Below are 26211 nucleotides of genomic sequence, written 5' to 3' on the forward strand. Positions count from 1 at the left end.
TTTATTGGGGAAAGTAGGCATAGGTTGCTACCTGCTCAGTTGCAGCAGAATCAGGGCAGCATTTGGAGGTGAGATGTATCAAAACAGAATGCTTCCCATACCACAACATTTCTTCCTCATGAACCATACCCGTAGTCTCAGACAGCATTGTTCGGAAAGGGATTAGTATTACACAGAGGCCTGTGATATGAAAATTGTATGTCATGAGTGACCTGCACGTCCAACTTTTCATGTTACCAGAGTTCTCATGAAGATACATGACTCCTGTACCCTATGGTCCATTCCTGCCATGTATGCAAATATGCACCCATCCTGTAATCAAACTGCAGACGTCTGCCATCATTCATGTCTGTTTGCAAGTATGTGCCAATTCCCATAAACACTGTTTACTTTTATGTGCCTATTACTTTCCCAAAAAGCAGATATTCCTCTATTATGAGACAGATGTGCTCATTTATGTAATATGGGATGCAAACATCCTTAGTTCACCTAAACTTACACACATGCATGTGACAAGACACACCTTGTCAGGTATGTGTCATAACACATTCTGATCGTCCTATGGCTACACAGCTGGTGATAGAGTGGAAAGGTCTGGTTATACAGGGAAGGATGAGAGGTCTCTGGAGAAGGAGGGTGGTACAGATGTGGGAAGGGAGGAACAAACTGTTTGGGCTGGCATATACGGCTTGTGGCGCCCCATCCCAGAACCCACCTAACGGTCTTTCCTAGCCCTGATCAAGCCTTGATAAAACCCTCCAGAGAGTTCTCACCGTACTCTCAAATGTACTAATCCATTTTGCCCAAGTCTGCCCATTAATGTGGGGAATGTAGAGGATGAAAACATTTCTACAGAACTTGAATGTATGCAGCCTGTCTCCTCCTTCATATGTAGTTAGCATCACCTGGCACAGAGGGAGCAGTTTATTTTTTTCCAAAATCTTCTTATTTCCCCGCTGAAGGAAAGAGGAAGGATAGAAAAGGCATTTCCTATGCAGACATCTGCTGCTGGACCTGTGAAAGGATTCCCTCAGTTCCCTCCTTAGACTAGAACCAGCCTGGACTAGGGAGACTAGATAAGATATTAAAAAATCACAGCAAGATGAATCATAGCAAAACCTGACTTCTAATGAATTGTTCAAATCCATAAAAGTGATGTCCCCCATCTGTTATAAAAAATGTGTAATATTCTTCATGTCACTTAACTGATTCTGAACACTGTGTGGGAGAACACAGAAGAAAGATTAAACTAGGCTAGGAGGATTTCATAACATTCTGTAGCATCTCCTCTCAGCAGAGTAAATAGCACTGTCTACTGCAGCTCTTCACATAGATTTTTATGCTGCATTCCTAAAAAGCCACAAAGAATGACACATTCCTTTGGGTCAAATTCACACTCACACAACAGTAGCAAACATTTATTCAGCTACTAGCAAAAAACTCAGCCAGCTTTATAACTAGTATTCAAGGTAATCTGCAGGAACTGGAAATTTGGAAAATAGGGCTGCATAGCTCTAAGACATTCAAATACAGTCAGATGAAAGACTTATTCACTGAAAGACTTTCTCACTGATTAAGTGATTGACTATCACTGGTTTATATTAGGTACCTGACTTTTAAATACTTTGGTTTAGGTGAGACTTCTCCTGGCCAACCTGTAAGGTCCATCTTTCCCAGCTGCCCTAGAATGATCCTGGAGAGTGGAAACATCACAGAGAGTTTTTACCACACAAATCTCTCTCAGTATCAGATAAGCTCCTTGGCCTTAAGAAACAACTTTTCTGAAACTCTGTGGACTGCTGTCCTCCTGCATCCCAAGTAGCTAACCAAAGAGGGATATGAAATTGTTTGATCTCATATAGGCATGAACTGTCATAAGTGTATGAATGCATACAAGAGTGGAGTTGAAGGAAAACCACCTAAATGTCACATATTAGGCCTCTCCCTTGTGACATGGGTACAACTTGGAAAATGGGAGCAGTTATTGGTAGAAGAAATGGATTGCAATATTCTGCTTGGTTCTTTTCCCCATATAAGAAAGTGCTTTTTCCCCATAAAATAAAGTACTTTCTTTGCTTTTTCTTAGATGTGAGATGTGTCCTCCCCCCTCCGCATAGGACATGCCTTCCTGCCCCTTTGCCAGCTTTGTTGCCCTCCTCTGGACGCTTTCAACGACCTCAACATCCTTTTTGCATTGTGGAGCCCAGAGCTGCACACAATAGTCAAGATAACGCCGCACCAACCCAAAACATGGCAGGAGAATCACCTCTTTTGACCAGCTGCTATGCTGTGTTTAACAGACCCCAAAATGTGCTTTGTCTTCTTGGCTGCCAGGGCACACTGCTGACTCCTATTGAGTCTACTATTGACCTGCACCTCCAGATCGCTTTCTGCTGAGCTGCTCTCCAGCCGCTTTTCTCCCAGATTGTACCTATGTCCAACATTACTCCATCCCAGCTGCAGATCCTGGCATTTGCGTTAGCTGTATGTCGTGCCATTGATGATTGCCCAGTGCTCCAGTGTATCCAGATCTCTATGCAAGGCCTCTTGTTCCTCCAGAGAGTCATCAGCACCTCACAGTTTAGTATCATATGCAAACTTGCTGAGGATGCATTCCACTCCTGCATCTAGATCATTGATAGAAATGTTGAACTGAACTGTTCCTGGAACTGAGCCCTGGGGAACACCACTGGTGACCGTCTGCCAGCCAGATGTATCCCCATTTGTTGCAACCCTTTGAACTCTACCATTGAGCCAGCATCACCCAGCATAACACAAACCTGTTTATCTCACAGTTGGACAATTTGTCTGGAAGGATGCTGCAAGGGGACAATATCAGATGCCTTATTGAAATTCAGAAAGATTACATCTACTGCCATCCCATCCTTCATGCAGCAGGTGACATCATAGAAGGAGATCAGATTACTAAGGCAGGACTTTCCTTTGATGAAGCCTTCTTGACTATGCCTGATAATAGCTTTTTTCTTTACCTGCCTTTCAATAACCCCCAGGACAATCTTCTCCGTAACTTTTCCAGGGACTGAGGCTGTACTAACAGGTCTGTAGTTTCCTGCATCTTCTCTCATGCCCCTTTTGTAGATGAGTATAATGTTGGCTAGATCTGCATGCAGTTGCAGAGCTATGATCTTGTTGGGATCATACAGACATGGTGGATGGCTCACACGACTGCGGTGTTGCAATGCAGGGATTCAGGCTCTTTAGGAAAGATGGGCTTGGTGACCCACAAGGATCACCAAGTCCAACTCCTGGTTCCACACAGAACCACCCAAAAATCACACTGGTGACTTCAGGACAGCAGATTTTGGCTTAATCAGACATCTTCTTGGGAGAGTCCCATGGGATAAGGACCTTGAGGGATGCAAGAAAGCTGGCGAATATTCACGGACCACCTTACCAAGCTCAGAAGTGGACTACCCCAATGAGAAAGATGTCAGGCAAATATGCCAGGAGGTCTGTGTGGATGAGCAGGGAGCTCCTGGCAAAACCCAAAACATTAAAAGGAAGTATGCAGAAGGTGGAAGCAGGGAACCCAGCAGAAATACACCATCCAAGCATGCAGAGATGCATTCAGGAAAGCCAAAACGCAACTGAAGTTCAGACTGGTGGAGGATGTCAAAGGCAGCAGGAAAGGCTACTCTAAGTACATAGGTGATGAAAGGAAGGCTATGGAAAATAATGTGGGACCACTGCTGAATGAAACAGGAAATCTAGCTTCACAGGACAGGGGGGTCAATGTCTTTTTTTGCCTCAGTTTTTACTAGCAAGACCAGCCTTCGGGAATCCCAGGTCCCAGAGACCAGGAAGAAAAACTGGAGCAAGGAGGACCTACCCTTGGTGGAAGAGAATCAGGTCAGGACATATTTCACTGAACTAGACATACATAAATTGATGGACTGAGGTGGAATGCACTCATGAGCACTGAAGAAGCTGCCAGGACACTCTCAATAATCTTTGATTGGCCATGGTGACCAGGAGAAGAGCCCAAAGACTGAAGGAAAACAGGTGTCACTCCTATCTTCAAGAAAGGCAAGAATGAAGACCTGGGGAACTGCAGGCCAGTCAGCCTTACCTTGATCCCTGGGAAGGTGATGGAGCTAAACCTGGAAATCATTTCCAGGCACATGAAGGGCAAGAAAAACATCAGGAGTAGTCAGCATAGATTACTTCTGCTCCTCTCCAGGAGTGAGGGAACAATGCTGCCCAGAGTCCACTGACATCTCAAGAGCGTGGCTGAGGCATTTAGCCTATGCATTCAGAAAAGTATTTAGTCCCAAATACTGATTTTCTTTTGACTTTTAACTAAGGATGTTTGACCTTCTGTGTCTGAAGAATTTGAATGAACATCTTTTCTGTAGTAGCTATATCCCCTCTGCACGTCTGTCTGCCCAGAGGTTTACTGCAAACGTTTCCATCTCTTTTTAAAAACAGGTCATTTGTCTAGTTGAATCAGGCTTATATAAGACAGTTTACCAGGGTAGCCAGTGTGCATTAGCACTCCTTTATTAATGAGTTCTACACAATAAAACCGCACAATTCTTTTTGCTGTTCTCCCAGAGAACTGAGAACAGGCCAGGGGTTTAAAGAGACTTTCTAATCAAGCTGCAGCTCATTAATGGAGTCTACTTTTTAATAGTTTTTTATAGTGAGACTGCTTAAAAATACCCTTTAATTAACTCCAGTTCGTTTTTGCTTACATTTCTCTTCATTTGATTTAGAGCAAAGACTGTGTGAGCTGATGTTCACAAACAGGAAGAATTATTTTATGCTAACATTTTAAACAAATGAGATTTAATCTTTGTAACAAAAAGAAAGAAAAAAAAAGTTTAAAAATGAAGCTAGAAAGCTGCATTATCCACTATGCGGATATTTACATAAAATGTAAATATTCATATGTACAAATATTTATATACAAATATATTAGCTAGGCATATTTTAGTAATGAAATATACTCCAGTATATACAAGTATACACAGACAGAAACACCAGCCTAGCAAATTTAAACACTAAAATCTATTCTTGTGAGGAATTAGAAGTAAGTAATTAGATCTATGTTTTACAAAATCTCAGACTTTCTAAGTGGGAAATGGAAGTAGGTTTTAACTCTATGGGTAAAGACCTACCAGTCCTAATAACGAATTTTTAAGCATGAAAGACTTCTCTGTTGAAAAAATGTCTAAATGGGTTTTTAATAGAGAAACATGACTGACTAATGTGACAGAAATGTTTCCTACAATAAAGGAGGAAGAATCTATAATAAAGGATAGAAATATATGAACCCATGGCAGAGAAATGACTACATCTCACCTTTACTATGGCTTTGTTGCAATGTAAGGACAAAATGAGTTTCTTAATTTGGGCTACAAAACTGGAGCATAAAAGCAGATGAAACAATTATTCTAACACAATTTTTCTAACTGTGAGTCTGTAACTGTGTTAAGAGAGAGATAAAAGTTTTTATTAGTTAGCCATAGATACCTTTAATTGCTGGTAGCTGCTAAAGCAGGCTTATGATGACTCTGCCAAACAGTAGCAGAACAGTGCCCACAATTAAAGCTAGTTAGCTATTCCCTCCCTGGTGTAGCACTTACAGCTTGTAATTCTGGTCACTTCTCATTTTACTGAACTAGATGAATTGGGATGCTGCTATCTTATCTGCAGTGGAGAAAAAGGGGGTGGAAGGAGAGGTAAAAAAGGTGTTTACACAGAGACACATGAGCCTAAAAAGGGGGTTGAATTTTAAAACTGACAGTTTTTATGAAACACTGCCTCGGAGCAAACCAGTTATTATTCATATATACATAGCTATTTGAGAAGTCAATCCAGTAATAAATGCAATGTATCAAACACATCTCTCATTAAGGGAGCGAAGTAGGGAGGAGGAAAAGATGGAGAGACAAAACAATCCATTTTTCTTTGGGTAGTGGTAGGGAACACACAAAAAAGCAACTTATTCATCCAAAAATACTGAAAATGTATTTCTTTCCCCTTTTTTTCTGTACTGGTCATCATAATGAAACATATCACTGCCAGAGAAGCATGGACAAAAACTGTGGGGCAGGAAGACAGTCTTCAAGAAAAGCTCTGGGTTACTGTTGTATTAAATGACATTTTTTAACATTTTATGTTTTTAATCAGTACAACACTAGATCAAATTTGTAATTAAAAACAAAAACAAAACAAACAACAAAAAAAAGAAAGAAATTCAGACATGTTACCTTTTCTCCTTAAGGATGAAGTTGCAATCAACTTTCTTTTCTGTCACTGAAAAAAAATTACCAGCTTATAAGATATGGCTTCTCCAAAAACTTTGGGACATCCCCAATAACGATCCCAGGAACACTGACTCCTTATACAGCCAGTGCACACCCTAAAGGCACTACCACCTTTTACAACCCGAAGCACATTGAAATGTGGAATCAGATCAAGACCTGAATGAGACCAGAACAACCAAGTGTTACTCTAACAGTGAGTATGAAAAGGTTGTGGTTTGGGGTTCCTCCCCAACTCTATAAAGGAACTTTACAGTGATGCCAGTCCTAAGGATATAATAAAGCTTCTTTCAGTCAGTCCAGTCCAGCTGCCTTTCAGTCAGGGTGGCCCTATGAAAGACACATTGTGCTATGACTAAGCAGATAATGGTCACACGATTTTTCTGTTGATTTCGATATTGCAAAATTTTGGTGGTGGCGCTTTTCTGTTGTTGTTGTTTGTTTGTTTGTTTGTTTCTGTTCAGCATTTAACAAGTCTGAGGGCTGCTAGTGGACACTCTTGCAACCAGGGAGACAGGATGACCTAGGGACCCCACAAACGCAACCAGCCCCCAGGATGCTAAGTAACTAGCAAAAGAATCAAGCCCAGAAACTTAGGAAGCTCTAGGCAGGATTTCACAAACAAATTGGTTTCCTTCAATCTCCAGCAAAAGCTATTCTCAGCTGAAGTATTCTGATGTGACTATATGATTTGGGTAGATATTTCAGCTGAATCTGTCTAACCATTTTTAGTTTGTACCTTCTAAAAAGGGCTGCAAAGAGCTGGTGTCAGCCCTGTCCCTCAACGTCTAGGAAACCTGATTCCATCTCTATACAACTCAAACAGCCATACTGAGAAAGGTAATGAGTTTCATTAAAGCTGTAGTTTCTAGTAAGCAGATAAAAGATTTGCTTTTCATTCTTTCTAACAAGTGAAATAGGGAATAAATGTTCTTCCCCTGTAGCTAAAGAAATTTGAAACAAGTCCAAACAGCTTTTCTATTGAATTTATACAAACAGCAGTTCTAAACTCATAAAAATATATCACTGTGAAACTTACAAATACGGCTTCATTTTATTACCCTTACAACGATAATTTGGAGCAATAAATATTTTACACAGAACTTGTCTTATGTCTGCAACTTGGGTCATGTAATTTCCTTGGACTTCACTCTATATCTGGAACTCATAACCTAGTTGGTCTGTGCCTGGAAATCCTAATGACGTTAGAGGCAGCTAGCTATATGCAATGATAGACCGGCCTACGTTATATACGAGTTGTATTTAATAAGAGCCTGGATCAAGCTTTCTTTTTCTCTGTTGAACATATCTTTCTCTGCAAGGTCAGTTGATTTCTGTGGAATCCCTTGCAAACTTAGGTAACGATCTGAATCAGAGTGGCAGAGTTGAGCCTTAAGGGTTAGAGACATCACAGAAAAAAGAAAGGAAAAAAAAAGTCTTTTACACACAACAGTGTCCTTAAAGGAACACAGTTATGCTTGATATAATCTGCTAGGTGAAAGCATTCAACCTTGAACAGTGTCTGATAAAGACTACAAAGCATACAGGTGCCTGGGCATGTTCTTTGCATCTAAGGTAACCATACCTCTGCTGTGCTGTAGCTATTGCAACACCTTAAATGATTTTTAGTGTTAAGAGCAATCACAGCTTGCTTTAAGCTTCCAGTCCATCTGGTGACGTTATGTTCTATTTGAAATAAGCAGAGGCCACACACAAAATTTTTTTCCCCGTAGTGTTAACCCAGGGGACAGATGACTGCACACTGGGTCCCTGCCTTGGTCCTGAGCAGGTGACACATCATGCTGCGTAGGGAAAGGATGGCTAGAAAGTGTCCCATCGCTCCCCAGCGCTTATGAAAACACACAGTATGCTTCACCTCCTGCCAACTGTGTGAAAGGAAAGTGGGCCATCTCCTTACTCACTTTTAGTCCCTTTAAAGCTGGCAGACATCCCAGACAATTCAACGGGGAGCAAAGTGCCTTCGTAACCACGGTGCTATCAGGCTCCCAGACAACTGTGGCACAGTTTTCTGCTCTCTGTGCCCTACCCATGTCACACACTGGAGGCTAGGCAAAGACTAGCCCTTAACAATAAAAGAAATAATAGAAGAAACAGGTAGAAGAAATAACCTACCTTATGCAGGTTTGTATTTGAGTCACAGAGAAAACATTCAGCTGGAATCCTTTCCTTCACCTAAGCAAGAAAAACAGTAGAGTGTGCTTCAATTAGAATATGCAGATTAGTTCTTTCCTATTACCATTAAGTTCTCACAGATCATACAACATTGGCGTGACAGGGATTTGCTTCTAAAGCAAGCAGAAATGATACAAAAAGAAGAAAAAATTCTAGTAAAATATATTCCAGCAGATGGCAGGTACAGGAAAACAAAAGGGGACAGCACAAATGCAGAACACTATTCTCAATCACAGTAAAAACTCTAAATCTCTAAAAACTGAGATGGAAATAGCGTAATACTGTAATTCTGAAGAGCATTAAAATCATACTCTTAATATAATTCAAGGCAAGGTTTTCCTAACTGAGAGTAGCCAGAAGACTGAGTAAAGAATTAACTTGTCTTTTTGAGACCACTTAGCTCTTTCCTTATATTTGAACATGGCTGTGACTAGAAAAACGTATGTCTCTCAGGCTGAACATATAATAAATCTAAATAGCACAGAAGGTTTTTTGACATTGACATTTTGACATGGTTAGGCACTGCTGAAAACAGGGATCCTAACCCTTTCTCACCAGCTCTCGGCCACAGGCTGTCTTGTGCAGAATCTAGCTGGGGCAAAGCCTCAGTGAAGAATGAAAGCATCAGGAAACAGTTCTCTTTGCTGGTGGCACTGGTCGTTTTCTGCTGCTTTGGCAAACTCAGACACCCAGAAAAATGCGTCTGGCACCACAAAGATGGGGAGGGGGAAGGACAGACCGTCTCTCTTCAGCACCTGTAAGCCCTGCTGTCCTTACAAGGCTCTGCTCGCCTTGAGATGTCACCCTGAACAGAAAGATGGGAAAATCTCCACTGCAGCAACTACTCCACGCTCACCACTGCCTCTCTTGCCCTGAGCTCTCGTCACCCACACAGACTACCCTGTACCAATTATCACTGTGTATCTATCCTCTTTCTCTTTATATAGCAATTCCATACCGTAAAGGGGTACATTCTCAAAGGCAAAGGCTTAATTGCTTGCAGAGCTGTAATAAGTCTGACACGTCCTCTGGAACTTGGATCTCATCCATTGTCAATTTACTACTAATCTTTTATTTTCCCTTTACTTTGTTAAACCAAACATTCTTCAGATCGTGTAGAAGCCATCATCTGTAGTCTTGCATCACTAAGTAATAATCCCTATTTCTTATTACAAGCAGCACTTCAGTTATGGAAAGGAAAAGATGGGTCTTATATGTTTATATTGAAAGACAGGCTTTTGGCAGGCCTCTTACTTACAGCAGTATAAACCTCAGTGCTCCACAGTCCTCGTCTCCTGGAGCTTGAAGTACAAACTTGAGAATATTCTGTCTAGAGAAAATGTATTAGCAGGCAATGGCATTACTGCGTGTTTAAGAGAGACCATTTCGAATCAAATTCTCAGCTGTGCTATGTGGAATCTTCAAACTAATCCTTTATTTATTTCACTGGAAAATTCAATATTATCACTGAATTACCATTCCTTTTCCCTTTTCACTTTAAGAGTTCCCTTCTGCAAGCCTCACCTTCCACCTAGCTTTCAGAAATGCACCTACAAAGCAAGCAATGCTGTCATATCCAACCTCAACACCTCATAAGTTCTTGCCCCTGGGGATAACGGAAAACAAAAAATGGTAGGAAAGGGGAAAAATGTAAATGTATTTCAATTGAGCAAGGGCTGGCTTATAACCTCACACTCCCAACCATATACAACATTGTTCCATACTTTCCTTTGCTTTTCATGCCCTTTGCTTTTCACACCAAAATGGTACATTTCTCATGTCTAGATGTCTCAATGTCATTTCTTCATTTTAGTCCTGAATTTGACCCGTCTTCTTGACATTTTAGACCTGAATTAACATATCTGTTATTTCCTAAATTTAAAATAACTTTAGAATATATATCTGTTTAAATGTATTTTACAACTCATCCTCTGAATTCCCTTATTTTCCTGTATTACACTATTTCCTTCCTGCTTTCCCCTGAGTGTTTCCCAGTGACAAACCTAGAAATCTGTGAGCTTGAATTGTCTTAAATTGCTTAAGTCATAACTGCATTCCTTCAATCTGACAAATGTACACTTTGTTATGTAACAGGCAGCACCAATGGAGACCACACAGAGAAAGCTTTAAGTATTGCTCAATTAAGTAATTTTCATGCCTATGCTTTCTTCTTCAGCTGTCTTCCACCTCTGCATTTCCAAAACACTGTGACAAACAGTGGAGTGGTGGCACAGGGTTTGAAAGAAACTTTTCAAACCCGGTTGAGGAGTTCACTCACTGGTGCTTACGGCAACACGAATCCATTGCTCTCCAGGCTGTGTTTGAAACAGCTTCAGCCGGTCCCAGAGCTGTTAAGCCAGCTGCAAAGCACACCTCCAACTCCATCCACGCTGCAGCCCCTCCTGGAAGCTGCATTGCTTCCCGTGAGTCATCGCCTCCTCCTTCGCCGCTGCAGAGGCATCCCACATCTGCTCAGGGAAGCCTGGTGCCTTCCTGTCTCCAGCCCTGTCCCCAGATTTTCTGACCCTGGCTCTGAGTGAGTTGGTATCTCAGAATTGTTTTCTCCAAGCAGGCTCCTGTTTCATTTATTGCATGGGCAGAACATCTCTTTCTTTACAGTGTATGACACATGCCAGTCATCCAGGATATAATGGAATTTCAGTATCATCAGAGGCCCCGTTTTTCACATCCTCCTTTTCAGACTAACGAGGGAAGCGTAAATGAATATTGGCAACATTGCACTGATAATTTTAATTTCCTTTCCTATTCTTTTGGCTTTAAGAATTCTCATTTCCTTTTTCTAGATTAGTCATTATTCAATCAACAGAATAAAAATACAGCACATGTATAGTTACTGTATCACTTCTACCAGTTTTCTCACAGTTGAAGAGACACTGCCACCATCACGTTAAACAATTCTGCTTTGAGGAAATTGCAACTTTGCTTGATAAAGAGAAATATGCAGTCAGAACAGATCAAGACTTTCATAAAGCATCAGATCTAGTAACCAGAACATTTGAATTGAAAAAGTAAGGACTATATGTCAAGGGCACTTGAAATAGCCTAACAGCTGGGGAACTGATAGATCTTGAAACCATATTGGCAATTGGGGTTCCTTATCAAAGCATTGTGAAAATGTTTCCAATATGAATGTTAAGGATCAGTATTGCACTCATGAAAATCTGTGAAAAGTGAAAAAAAAAAATTAAACTGAAGTTACTTGTGCCTAGACAAAATTCCTTTCAGTGAGATGCTGTAAGAGATCCCTTTCTTTAGCTTATCCTCTCCCCCCCCCAAAAAAAAAAAAATATATATATATACTGAGAAGGTACTTAATTAGAATAAGAAAGTACATTTTGGGGCAAAATATATCTTTAATCTACCTAGGAAGGTGATAATATAAAGCAATGTCTTGGAGCTACAGTTAGATACTGCCAGATTAGAAGGTGAAGATACGTTCTGTTGTTATTTTGATACTGAAGATGGTTCACAATTGGAACAAACTACCTAAAGAAATGGTGATTTTTTTTCACCTTTTGATTCTTCTATATCAAGACTGAATATTAAACATGAAATAGATATCACAGTATCTGATCTAGAGATCACATGGAAGAAACAGTGATCCTTTATGACTGAATCATGTGCTGGAGCTGTTGAACAGTCCCTAAGCATTTTGGATTTCACCTGTCTGCAAGAAGACCAAAACACACTATCATGCCATAAATAGCACAGTTAATCAGCAAAGCTAATCTCAAACAAAATTTCTCTTCTGTTTCTCTACTGGACTCTCAGACTCCCATGTTTATACTGAAACATAAAGGAATATATTAAAATACAAATAAAAAGACTATTGCTGTTGGTGGTGGGTTTTTTTTTGTTTGTTTTTTGGTAATAAACACAGTAGTGAAATATTCTCTTTACATATTAAAAATTAGAAGTTCAATATTTGCAAATGTCTATTGCTGTTAAAGAAATTACACTGAAATGATTGAGGAAGCTGAAATGCAGGAAATATCCTAACTGCTAAATATGCAAAAAACATTAAATAAAAGAAATTCATAGTTATAATATCCTATCTTTCCTTGTACTTGTTTCCTGAAAACCTTTGACGAAATTCTGTTTAGAGATACCAAACAGAACTGAGTGATTTTTATTCCTCAGATTTTCACTTGTTTATTTTACTAATTAATTTGGCCCTACAAAAGTATGCCTATTCAGGGCTGAGGCAGACAAACAGTTATAAACAAAAGAGCTCCCCACGCATGCCCACGTCCTTTAATCCATTTGAAATTGCTGGTGATACTTAAATAAACACAGCACCTTTGTTCTGCATTCCGCAGTAAGAGTCAGAATTAGAAAACAGAGTTCCGTGACTGACTGCTGTGACTCCTGTTACAATACCACTACACACTAAGACTGAAGGAAAAGGATTTAAGAAAATCCACATGACGCGATTTTTACATAGCAGTAGTGCACTAAGTTGGTTTTTGGTGCGGAAAGCTTGTGTGACCTGACATTTCCACTGACCACAACTCAAGGAGTGCGCAAACAGCAAACACATCACAGCCAATGGCCATGGTATCCTGCAAAAAGTGGGCCATTAGCCCACTCTAAGCAGAATTAGGAGAGGCAATTTAAACCTTCCTCACCCACTAACTTAGGTACCCTTATGAGCCCTCTCAGATGCGTAGGTCCGGCTCTTGCCAGCCTCCTGCCTGGCACACACGTGCAGTGTGAGCCCAGCCCTGCAACGCCTGTGCAAACAGCTCCACCAGCACGGACGGAACTTTAAACACCAACCCCTGAATCAATAAAATGACGTGCCATCAGGGAACAGCTCTCCAGCCACGCCAGTGAACAAGCGGCCACTCTTTGCAAAGGAAAGCTACGGTAGTAAAACTCCAGAACAGGAGCAAGAGTTTGGAACAGAAAACGTTTTTTAGAAAGTGTAAGTCAGGGAGTCTTATATGGACCCTCGGCTGCAGAGAGATTCTGGGCTGCCATCCAAGCACGTTAGGGGAGTGCTGAGCCATTATTATTCAAGTTACCTCGTTGGGCAAACCGCCCGGAGACCTGCGTACAAGCAGTACAAGTTGAGCATCGTTAGGAAGAGCCCACCACTTTCCGACAGGAGATCCAACTGCCAGCCTCCGTGAAACCCCTCAGGAGGGCGGGGAGCTAAAGTGACCAAAATCAACTGAGAAATGAGCTCCCCCACCAGATTATTTTTATTTTTTTTCTTTTTATTATCAGTAAATTTCAAGAGAGTTTGTCCGCTGAATAAATGGATAGAGATGCAGCATGATAATGATACTTCTAACGTATGTTGACTTGAAAAATATGTATGTATTACGTTTTGGCAAACAGAGACCTATTTCAGTGGATTAACCCTATGACTTTAAATAAATCCCTGGAAAGCATTTTTTTTCCACTGCCCTTAGGAAGCCACACTTCTTACATTCAAGACATCCATCCTGCTTTACGTTCTAGCTACACGAAAAGCATTTCAGTGGAAATAAATAAATAAATAAATAAATAAAATCGAAGCCACCTTGTGAAGCCCAGAGAAACACCCAGGAGGTATGCGCGAGGGAAATAAAACCGAAAGCGGACAGGGAGGTGTTATTCCGTACATCCACCGGTGTTATTTTTACGGGTACGGAAGGCGGCAGTCGGGAGGGTGCTTTCCGTGGCGAGGTCCTCCCCCGGTGCCGCATCCCCCGAGCCCATCCCCGCACACGGCAGTGCGCTGGGTGCCGATCCGTGCACACACACACGCCCCCCCCCCACCCCCGTTCCTGCTCCCCGCCACCAGGGCGCCGGATCTGGCCCCGTGGGGACCGGCGGCGCCCGGCGGCGGCGGCGGTAGCGCGGCCGGGAGGGGGCCGGCACCGCGGCCGGGTCCGCGTTTGGGGCCGGGTCCGCGTTTGGGGCCGGGGCCGCGTTTTGGGGCCGGGGGCGGTGCCGTGCCTGACGCGGCGGCGGGGCGGAGCGGGGGCCGTACAAACGGGCTGGCGCCGGGCGCTGCTCGCGGGAGGAGCGGAGCGGGCGGCAGCGGGCGCTCGTTGCACTGCCAGCCCCGCCGGCACCGGGAGCGCTTCCCACGGCTCCGCCACCGCCTCCTCCTCCTCCTCCGGCACCCACGGGCGCCCATGGCACGGCGCGGAGGGCTCTGCCCCACGGCTCCGCGCCCCCGCGGTGAGTGACGCGCTGGGGGGGTCCCGCGGAGAGCGGCCGGAGCTGCCCCGGGGAACATGGGGAGATGGGGGCTCCGGTGTCGGGGTGGTGGGGGAGTTGGGGAGCGGTGCCCCCCGGGGGCGTGTCCGGTCGCTGGCAGCCGGGGCTCGGCCGCTGCCGGGGCTGAGCTGCCCGCGGCACCTGCTCCCGGGGAGCGGCGCGGAGAAGCCTGCCCCGTTTGCAGCACCGCGGTGCTTGTTGCACTTGCTCACTGAGTCAGGAGACGGCAGGTTTCGCTTGTCGTGGGGAAGGAGGGGGAAAAAAAAAAAAAAATTAAAGAACGGGGAGAAAGTGGGGGAAGCGGTCAGCAGGACCTGAATTGCAGATCCGTCCGGATTTGGCCCCTAGGCACCGTCTTTCCTTACTGCCTTGTTTTTCTCGTAGCTAAATGGCAAGGGCGTGCAAAGCCAGAATGGCAGGGTGTGGAAGTGGCGTGGCGGAGCGCAGGGCTCCTACCTGACAGCAGAGCAACTTGCAAAAGCTCCCCCGAACATCTTTGATCTGCTCCCATGCTGAGTGCCGGAGTTGGCCGGCTGCAGCGTGCTCGGCTGTAGCCTGCCAAGCTGCGCAAGGCTGCAGGGCACAGACGTGAACTCGAGCTCACCCGTGTTTTGCCTGGAATAGGCAAACTGCCTGGACTAGCACAGGGCAGACATGGGGGCACTGTAGTTCTCTGTGTGTTTTTCAGGGTTAAGGCTGTGAGAGGTTCAAGTCTTTGGGGGGTGAAAGGATGCCAGGAGGAGGCAGGGGTGGTGGTTCCCAGCTGGAGGAGTTCTGGCAGGGCATTGTATTGGTTTGGTCTTGTCTTTTAGTCATACAAAAGATTAGGGAAGGGCACCCAGCTAGGTACAGGCAATTCAATCACCTCAGCTGACTGGGAATTAAAGTGTATGACTCCTTCCTCTCTGTTAGTGCAATGAGTTCAAGGCTTTCCCTGTTCCTAGACTTCCTTTTCAGATACTGGGGAGCAAAAAAATAATTAAATATCTGGGAAGTCTCATAAAGACCAGGCTTAAATGGCATGGGGATGGGGTGCCTGCAGGGACCATCCTTCTGGCACAAGAGAGCCATTCATTGCCCACTCCCACTGCAAGCCTCTGCAGTGTATTTGGCAAGAGGAACCCTTAGTAGAACAGGTTCAGTTCAGTATATGCCCATAAATTGTCTGGCTAAAACTGCATTTCAAACTTAATATGCAAATTATAAATTATTACTATATTTTATTTGCCAGCCTTTCTTGCACTCTTGAACAAGTGTATTTCCCACATTGCTCAGAAACGAGCACCTTTCAGTAAGAGTGCAGCTACTAACATCAGCTTCAGTTAGCTCTTTCCTATCCACCCTGTCCGCGCCCACCTTTCTTTCTTCCTCCCTCTTTTTTTGGAAAATGGAGAGGTTTTTGATATTACGTCGTTAAATGAATGCCTCCGGTCGGCAGCAGATTACACATGTGAAGCAAAGCCAGCTGCTGCAGTGGAAAGGCACTAATTTAACAGAGCGAATTCTGACCCTAGAATTGCCAGGCTCTGAGGCATGTCCACTGCTTTTGAGGATGCTACCTTGGTTGTTCCAAATTAACCATGTTATTACACAGACTTTACAGAAAAGCAGAGTAAATGAAAAACAGTTTTCCAATGCATAAGAATACATGCATGTGTAGGTACAGAGAGGAAGACAGAAATGTTTTTTGACTAGCCTGGGATCTCTCCCTCCCCTCTTCCAGAAATGCTGCCCAGAACCCCAAATTGATGCATTTCCCTGAAAAGTTTTGGTAATTAAAGACAGCAAGAAAACTGAGAATCTCTCTGGGCAGCCCAAAATGGAAGATCCGGCTGGGTCACCTCACTTCTCACTCCAGAGCATCAGGGTTCCCTCCAGGTCACCACACAGTGCTTCACTCAGTAAATGGATTGGTTTAGCTAAGTCTAATGCAGTGGTGACCTCACCAATACTCTGCTCCAGTATTAATCTGAAGTCAAGTAGCAGGAGGGTGGCAGACATAAACCAGCTTGGAGTATGATCTCTAAGGTTACTTAGAGGTTTGTTTGTTTGTTCATTCTTTTGGTTTTTATTGTTGGTTTCAATGACTTGCTGCATTTGAGATAGGGCCCACGTTGACAGAGAGTGGTAAGAAGTTGCTTGGCAGGGGTAATGAAAGGGGGATTGTTGAATATGCTGTGTTCCCTTTTTCAATCCATTCAGTTCAGGTGAGCCTTTGTATGGAAAGGGAACAAGATACGACAGAGCCATCCTTTCACGCAGGTTCATTTCCTGGGGAAGGTTTCAATGAATTACAAATCAGCTCTATTAACTGAGCAATACCTCTCTGCTTCCCAGTTAGATTGTGACCCATTTTGCTTGGGAAGTGGGAAAACTTCTAGATTTTGAATTTAATGTTTGGGTTCGTGAGGGTACAGAGAAGGCACTGATGCAGTGTACTTCCCGCTTCCTTTATGAAGGACAACATTTGAGTCCTGCAAGATATTAAGCAATTGCTAGAAGAAGGCAGTAAGGGGATTCCATACAAGCATTCAGTACAAAAAATATCTGTGCATCCTGAGCTTCTCAGGTTTATTTTTATTCTGCTGTATTGTCCCATTTTCCTTTTACCTGCAAGAGGTTCTCTGAAATGTAGGGTATTCTCTCTTCTAAAAATGTCTATGATTTCCTGGCATGAAACATTGCAGTGGTCCCTTCTGACCTTAAAAAAAAAAAAAAAAAGAGTGCATGTTATATATAACTACAGTCTATTATAAATTTGCTACTCTATTGCTCATACTGGAGCTGAACTCCTCCTTTAGAAGGCACGAACCAGTGACCTAGCTAATTTGTATAAACTCTATTTATCACAGCAGGTGCAGAAATAGAGTAGATCTCAGCCAAAAATACTTCCTACCAAGTCAACCTTTCTCAGCTTGCTAAGTCCTCCTAACCAAAATTTAGAGAATTGTTTAGGAATGTTTCTGAAGTCTTAGAGCCAGTAGACGACATATCATCGTAACCACACTGAAATTATGATTAGATTTCATAACATGCTGACTATAAAAGTTAAATCCATGGTTTTATCTCTTCTGGTTAAGCAGTATTTTTTAATATAATTTATGAAATGTAGTCTAAGTAGCTAGGCAGTATCACTTAGGCACTTTAATAATAGATTAATACAATTTCGTATCTTTTCACCTCCCCTCTTAATGCACAGATGGTTTTTTAATATATAATGAGATCAATAGTTTATGCACCTAGAGATCTATGGTTTCAGTAGTATACAGTGCTATTTGACTTGTTATAATTTTCTCTATAACACTTACTAAAATAGGCAATTGCATATAGTTAATTAATGGAAACTAAGTTTAAACATTTCATTGGCAGATGTTGCTTAAAACTTTCCTAAAATGTGATTTGACAACAGTGTGGAGTAAGTGTGGGAAGCATTTCTCCATGAAGAGGACATTATGAGGCAGTTTAATAGTTAAAGACATTTTTTTCCTTGGAAATATTTTCTGCATTTTGCTGTTTTCTAAACTAGATCAGATGGGGGGAAAAAAAAATTGCTCCTTTTCCATTCAGGAAAAGCTCTTGACTAAGCTGTAAGTGATTGCCGTGTGTTTTATGCTAACTGGAGACAAAATGTCACTTGAAAGAGCTCATATAAACAACTGAGGAATATATATTATGGCAGATACCATCTATCCTGGGAGGGTAGGAATATATACTGTTTGTATCAATGACTTGACAAATTTCAAGTTAAGTTGATCTAGTTCAGTTTTTTTTTTTTTAAATGTGACCCTGAATACAAATGTTCAGTTCGCTGACTCTTCATCAGTGTAGGAGGTTGTTTGTAGGGTTGGTTAACTCGATTTTGGATTTCTTTTTCCTGTTATAAGAAGCCAGTGCAGTAGATCTGAGTTGTACCTCACAGCTGCTTTTAACCAGCAATGTCAATCTGACTACTTTTAACCAGTATTGTTAGTCTGACTACTGAGTGCCCAAATGTGCACTTCTAGAGTAAAGGAAAATAAAACCCACAAACTGTCCTGAGGTTCTGTCACGTCTACAGTGCCAAGCATACTGTGAAGAGCAAAATTTCTCCCTCCAGTTTTCAGCTCTGATCTCCCTCTAGAGACAAATCTTAGCAACTGACCTGTAGTTCTCAATTGGGCCAGACTGGGTTTTCGTAGATGTCTATGCAAAGATCCCCCCAGCAAAGGGCTTCAGCTCTGCAATGAGAGAAAGTGAGATTGCCTGAAACTTACCGGGGTCTTCCTCACTCCCTGGAGGACCATAAAAAGGTACAGCTTCTGTTTAGTGAAAGTGAAGACACCTGCATGTGAACGGTAAGCAGATAGTAGTTCTTGCAGTCAGTGTCCTGGCAGCAGCTGCGCATGTGTGTGTTGAGAGATGGTCAGCAGAGATAAAATAGCAACACATCTTTCAAAGAGCACTGTGATATACTTAAAAGTCATTGAAATATGACAGCTGTACCCCTCATACTGCATTTAGTGAGAAAAGGTTCCATTTATTTCTAAATTACTATTACTTTTAAAGTGGTTGTAACCTTAATGAAAGCTGATTTGATTGGCAATGTCCACACTGAATCTTGTTGAATAAACAGTATGGCACATTTAGCTAATTAATTGGAGAAAGCTGAAGAAAAGATTAAGAAAAAGCAATCAGACTTTTTGAATAGTCTTGGCGTAATCTTCAAAGCGCCATTTAGCATAAACTGTGCTTCTTTTACCAACTTGTTCGTTTACTTGTAGCAAATGCAATAGTAATGACTGTCAGTTAAATTTCTGTATTAATCTGGAATACAAAGTCACTGAGTGCAGTCATGTATGCTTTGCATGACTCGTGGAGGCAGTGAAGAGAATTCTTAAAGCAGAAAAGTAATTTGGCAGAGTGGCTGCTATCAAATCTTCAGTGCATGCTTATTATTGTTGAAACAGTTTTTTCAGACCCACAAATTATAACGCTCTGGAATACACATTTGCATCATTTTATATAAACTGCTGTAATTCTAGCCACCAAATTGTAGATCTGCATAAAGCATTAAAGAGGGCAGAAGAGAAGAAAGCTGAACAGCAACCAATTTATATACAGTTTTATTCCTGGACACCACTTTGCCTACACAACACATGTTTTGTGCTGAATTTAGAGGAACACTCATGTCCATTGTGTTGCATTAGTCTAACACAACACAATAATTGGTCCAGGTATCAGACCTACACAGTCTGAAAGAAATGAGAGGAACAGAAAGAGATGGCAGACAAAGCTTTATTGCTAGCAAGTAAAGCAACAATAGCACGGAGGTACTTTGAATGGCGTAATTACTGACATGGTTCATTGGGTGTGCATAAAGACAGTAAATGCTACAGATCCTGATGCGTGATATGCACCTGAACAAATAGTTGGGGAGGAAGAAAAAAATCAAATTCTGTATGTCTGAATTAGAGGATACTTCCATGTTATTCTGAGGACTCACACTGCAACTGAAGACAGTTGTTTTGTTTACTTAGAAAATAATATTCTCCCCCAAAAGTATTTCAGTTAAGACTACCTGATGTCAGTCCCTTGGTACCACACCTGTAATATCCTGCAAGTCTGATTTTGAAGAGTGATGCCAGCCAAAATAAGAGTAGAGCTACTGTTAGAAGAAACCTTTGGTGTTATTTCCCTCAAACATTCCCATGCTGTACTCCGCCATGGGAAGGCTTGAATAAAAAAGGTTGGCAGCTGAGTACTATGCAAACTATGAATTTAAAAACAAACAATTCCAGTGAATTGGTGTACATAGCTCATAAAATTAAAAAAAAAAAAAGTGTTCCCAGCAGTGTGTTGTCATTAATATCCGAGACTAGTAGCTCTAAGTTAATCTTTCCAGAGGAAGACTGCCTAGCATGCAACTTGGCTGCTAGCATAGTATATTTCAATCTGACTGCTAAGAAATAAGGGTTCTTACTATTAGGCTTTTACTTAACTCCTTTCAACATCAATTCAACCTGTTCCTCACTGAAATCCTATTATGCTTTTCCATTAAGGTGTTAGGACAACGACTCAGGCTTACTATTTATGGAGCTTGTAACTCTTAAAATATACTCTGCAGTAAGTGGCTATTCCTTTAATCTGTGACCTTAAAATTCAGGAAGAGTTGATATTTTGTTGCTTTTATGTTCTGAGCTGCCCATCATTCACTGATCTAATTAAACCACTTGCTCACATTGCTTCTAAATATGGTGGAAGCATAGCTCCATGTGGACATCCAGCACGAAGCACAAATGTACCTATTCTGAATTGTCTGTCACCCAGTCCACCCCTCCACAACACCATTAGTGAGATTTTCTTCTTGAAACTGAAATAGATTTAGTTGAGAATGGTGAAGACAGGGAAAGAGTGGAAAATTAATGACAGCCAAAATGTAGCTCCTCCAACCAGATAAAACTCTTAGCAGTGACCAAAAATGGGAGAACAACAAATTCCTTTGCAAAGTTTTCTCATATCAGACATCACAGAACAGCCTAGGGCACAACTTTGTGTCCAGGACAGAGCATGGTCGTGAACCCAAAGCCTGCAGGCACCTGGAGAAGCACGTGCTCTGATTTCAGGCGTATCATGGCCCTTTGCTTCCCTCTCCTCCCAACATTAATTTCTGCTTCCTAACAATACCACTGCCTTGCAGCCCTTTAAAAGTGATTAGAAAAGGGAAAGCAGAAAAGTAATAATCAGTAGCAAACATCAGGAAGCAAGCCTGCTTCATTCAGGATGAAGTCATGACCTCTGTAAACGCAAAGCTATCAAACAACTTTCTACATCACTTGGAAACACATCATTAGTCCTTGTCACACAGGGACTTAGCTTATTGTGGAAAAGTCATTAGTATCTTTTCAGATTCTCTGGAGAATTTCCAAAACCTAGCCCTTGCATTTCCTCAGGTCGTTCGTACGTAATCTCATATTTCAGCCCTTGGTAGTTACTACAGTACACATTGTTCTGAGCTTAAACTTATAATTACAGTAGCCTAGTAAGGCAAAGCAGTCAGATGCTCTGCCATTGTGGCTTCTAGTTCTACATGGTGTTAGACAATACCACAATCATACTTACACCAGCCTCTGCTGAGCTTGTAGGACTTCAGAAAGCCTCCAAATTTATGGAGCTTGTATACACAGCCAGCTCATAACATGACAATCTAACAGGTTTGCTATATGTGAGGCCATTACCATTTCATTTTGAACACTGCGTTAGGAAACCTGACCTTTACCTTGAATTTACAGAATCACAGAATGGTTAAGGCTGGAAGGTATCTCTGGAGGTCATCTGGTCCAACACCTCTGCTCAAGCACGGACACCTAGAGCACGTTGCCCAGGACCATGTCCAGGTGGCTTTTGAAGATCTTTTTAGTTTTAGTATTTAGTAGCCTTTTTGATAAAGAGTAAAGATGTTTACAACACAGCAGCTTGCTGCCAGACTCTGGAAATGATCTTCAGCAATATCCGTTGTATATCTTCTTTCCTAAGTATTTGAACTGGGACCACAGCTCTTTTTGCATTTTGTTGATGCAGTCCTACTACAGTCTGCAGTACTATAGCAGCAGCAGAGTGCATAGCACCTGACTTTCCTCAGAGACCCTAAGCACAGCAAACGAGTGCTTCACTTAAAAATCATACAAAAATTCACCTTTTCCTTGGTCTACTGCTCACCCAGAGCTCTTCTTAGCTTCTATGTGAAGGCCACATTTTTGTAGAAAGTTCTCTTCATATGCTGTGAGCCTTTTTTCCCCAGGAGGCTTTACTTTCAGATTGCCATCATGTGATCCCTTAGGAGACTACAAGACCATCTTTGAGGAAGCTATTTTGTTCAAGCCCATACCTTTTTCTTTTTAGGTTTTGTTTCTAAAATAGACCTATTCTTGAAGTAGACCTATTCTTGCAGATTTAAAAACAAATACAAAGAAAAAAAAATCTCTCGCAGTAGTGGTTCAATTCCACTGAAATCAGATTTAAAAAAAATAATAAAAGTTACCTCAATGAATCTTGGGTGCAAAAAAAAAAAAAAAGATTCAGAATGTTCATGTCTCCTGGTGACTGGAAATCATTTTCTCGTGGCATTATTTTATGTGCCTGTCTTTAAAGAATTTAATTCTATCCAATGATTTATGAGCCTAGAATTGGGAAAGCTAAAGAAGTTTGTTCAGTTGTGAAAATCAAAAGATACTTGCAGTGTGGCTTTAGTAGTGATATATCAGAGTATAAAATAATGTGCCTCTCTTCTTTTTTTTCCTCTCAGCAAAGTTTCCGTTTGAGAAATACGCATCCACTCAGCAAAACAAAAACAAATTTTAAAGGTTGTTCTCGGTGGAAATCACTCCATGCCCCATTACCTGCTTGAGTGAAACCAGACTAAGAACTTCTGTCATGGCAGCTTTTCTGCTGGGAGCTGTGTTGCTTATTGTTCAACCTCAGATAGTGCCTTCCAGACCGGCTATAAATTCAAAGGCTGAGACTTCTGCTCAGTCTGTTCAGAGAGAGCTTTTAAAGAAAACATCTCAAAAAAATGACTTCAAGGAAAACATTCATTCTAATGGATCATGCCGGCAGCTGCCACAGACTATCATTATTGGAGTGAGAAAAGGTGGAACAAGAGCTTTGTTAGAGATGTTGAGTCTTCATCCAGATATTGCAGCAGCAGAAAGTGAAGTTCACTTCTTTGACTGGGAAGATCATTACAGAAATGGATTGCAGTGGTATATTAATCAAATGCCATTCTCTTATCCACATCAGATCACAGTGGAAAAAACTCCAGCGTATTTCACATCACCTAAAGTGCCTGAAAGAGTTTATAACATGAACCAATCTATGAGACTACTCCTTATTTTAAGAGACCCAAGTGAGAGAGTACTGTCAGATTACACCCAAGTGTTCTATAACCACATGCAGAAGCACAAGCCGTATCCATCCATTGAACAATTCCTGATTAAAGATGGTGAACTCAATGTGGACTACAAGGCAATAAACAGAAGCTTATACTACATTCACATGCAAAACTGGTTGAAGTATTTTCCCCTTGATCATATCCACATTGTAGATGGGGATAAGCTAATCAAAGATCCCTTTCCAGAAATAGAGAAGGTAGAGAGATTTTTGAAATTATCACCACAGATAAATGCTTCGAACTTTTATTTCAATAAAACTAAAGGCTTCTACTGCCTAAGGGACAGTGGGAGGGAGCGTTGCTTACATGAGTCAAAAGGACGAGCGCACCCACAAGTAGATACCTGGTTGCTTGAGAAACTGCATGAATATTTCCATGAACCCAACAAGAAATTTTTTGAGCTCGTTGGCAGAACATTTGACTGGCACTCATTTGTTGCAAGTTAGTGGTGAGCTTCAGAACCTATGTTCCAGTGTACATCTAGAAATTTTAAAAAGGGCATTTATGCTATAATTTATTTGTAAAAATCCGTAAATACTTCTGTACAGTATTAGATTCACAATTGCCATATATACTAGTTATATTTTTCTACTTGTTAAATTTGAAAGCATTTTGTATTGTTTTTCATGGTTGTTAACATTGTGTATGATGTGTCTATATGAAGAAACTAAATTATTTCACTGCAGAAGATGCTCTCTTGAGAATGTGTTGTCTTTTTAATAAATAAGAAGTTCATTTCAACAAAACCCTTCAGAATTATTTGAATACTTCAGTCTTTCTGGACTATTCTGGACTTTCTCCTCTAATTGCTAATGAATATGCTAAGCTTTACATTTCCATTTTTCTTGCTTTAAAATGTGGTCTATTTTCTTTTCTTATCTGAAAATACTGTTGTAATTTGAAAATTGTTCCATCCTGCTTTATAAAATTATTTCCTGAAAAAATGGTACGTCTTGCACATGTTGGGACATGCACAGCCAAAGGATGATGGAAGGCTGTGTATCATAAAACACGTTAACAGCTGTACACTTACCTTTATAGTTAATGCTATAACAGTTGCTCCTCAAATTCTTTGGCAGTACCATGCTAGTTTCATGGCAGTTTTTTAAAGATTCTGTGGGGACTGGCTCATAAAAATCCAGAATTAAGTGCAGAAATATAGTCAACCTGAAAATTTTCTACAGTCGGTGAACGTACATATACTTCATAATGAAAGAAAGAGGTCTGAGAGAAGAATTTAAACAATATGGGGAAATTTTAATGGTTGCTTATGACTGTTCCTGAATTTTATAGCACACTTATGCTTTCCCATCACTGAAAATCAACACTTACACCAGAAAAAAAATAGCTGGTCTATGTTCTAGGAAGCAGCAGCTTCATTGTTTTAAATATTAACACACTTGTACCCTAGTGAAGGCTATTTTCTATGAGATGAGCAGCTGCTTCATGCAACTGGAAAGTGCTCGTGGACTACTGTTCAATTAGTCTCCCTCCAGGAAACATGAAGCCAAGTCCTCGTTCCAGCCTTGTGTGTCATGGAATTAACCCCAGTCCCAGGAACTTTTATGGTCTTCCATCTGCTAAAAATAGAAGTTAGATGTTAGTACATTTGTAAAAATTACAGCTCTCCTTATCTACACTAGTTCTACTGTCCTGTTAGCCACCATTCTCCAGAGTTAGAGTTAATCGTGTTTCCACACAGGGCTTACTACAATACGTTCTTTATGAGCTCCTAATTTTCCTGTTGTGATCTAGAGTATATCCATTGAACATTCAGTGGCAACACCTTGTACATTTGAACTTGCTACTGATTATTACAATCCTTTATAAAATTTAAATGTAGATGCATTAATTTTTCCTGGTGAGATGGTGCAAACTTGGGCACTGTGGCAAGGTACCGTCTGGATGCAAACATCCTATATTATGCTGCTTGCATGAAAATTTGAAGATGCTGCCCCTCTCTCTCCTGCTCCTTGTGCACCTGCCCAAGCTGTATTCAACCTCAGAGAGGTTGTTGGTGTTGTTTTATAAAGTAGACCTTTGATGAAAGCCTAAAAAGAAATGGTATTGTACTCAATAAAATATTTTCTGAATTGCATCTTTCCTTTTTTGTTTATTCATCAGTTTCTAGTTGGGAAGGCCAGAAGTTAGGATTCAACTTCAGTTTAGACTCCAGTTAAATTTTACTTAAGAATTCAGCTGTAGCCTAGTGGATTCAGTGGAAATCAGTTGTTGGCTACTGGGTTGTTGCCTGCATGGCCCATTGCTGATCCAGAATATACAGCAAAGGAAGACATGTTCTGGTGGCAATAATGTTGAATCTTTTGCAAGAGATGGATACAAAAAAAAAAAACAGGCTTAAAGTACCAGGATGCTCCTATTAAAGTTTGAAAAGAGAAATACTGTGTGTTTTGTGTAAGGAGGGGCAGTATATTCTTGGCCACTTATTATTATCCCATTTCCTTGCTAACTCTGTAGGAACCATCTGGACCTAAGAGATTTTGGCCCACAAGAAAAGTTCCCACCTTAGTACAGTCCCACCTTCAATTTTGCCTTCTTAGAGCC

General features: G+C 41.4%; 2 protein-coding genes across 3 annotated transcripts in view; one reads left to right on the forward strand and one right to left on the reverse strand.

Annotated features, from left to right (window-relative positions):
- The window catches only part of LOC310898503 (uncharacterized protein), a gene marked incomplete at its 5' end in the record, with an annotated part of 170321 nt that extends 147190 nt beyond the window's left edge, over positions 1–23131 (reverse strand). Inside the window, 5 exons of the mRNA XM_083833707.1 lie at positions 6237–6282; positions 8424–8483; positions 9742–9809; positions 14035–15064; positions 23096–23131. Of these exons, the coding sequence (XP_083689833.1) occupies positions 6280–6282; positions 8424–8483; positions 9742–9809; positions 14035–15064; positions 23096–23131 (1197 nt within the window). The 3' untranslated portion in view covers positions 6237–6279. The remainder of the gene's footprint in view (positions 1–6236; positions 6283–8423; positions 8484–9741; positions 9810–14034; positions 15065–23095) is intronic.
- Positions 14514–24392, forward strand: HS3ST1 (heparan sulfate-glucosamine 3-sulfotransferase 1). Of its 2 annotated transcripts, none has more exons than XM_083835451.1 (2): positions 14514–14681; positions 23002–24392. In XM_083835451.1, exon 2 carries the CDS (start codon positions 23130–23132, stop codon positions 24090–24092), a length of 963 nt encoding a protein of 320 aa, XP_083691577.1. In that variant the 5' UTR covers positions 14514–14681; positions 23002–23129; the 3' UTR covers positions 24093–24392. The 2 variants fall into 2 exon arrangements, with proteins under 2 accessions (XP_083691577.1, XP_083691578.1); XM_083835452.1 differs by lacking the exon at positions 14514–14681 and adding an exon at positions 15056–22093.
- The last annotated feature ends 1819 nt before the right edge of the window (positions 24393–26211 follow it).

The sequence above is a fragment of the Anser anser genome (genome assembly GCF_964211835.1).
Source record: "Anser anser genome assembly, chromosome: 4".
Classification (NCBI taxonomy): domain Eukaryota; kingdom Metazoa; phylum Chordata; class Aves; order Anseriformes; family Anatidae; genus Anser; species Anser anser.

Coding starts and splice junctions, on each gene's coding strand:
- HS3ST1 (XM_083835451.1), top strand. CDS start 23,130: ATGGCAGCTTTTCTGCTGGGAGCTGTGTTGCTTATTGTTCAACCTCAG.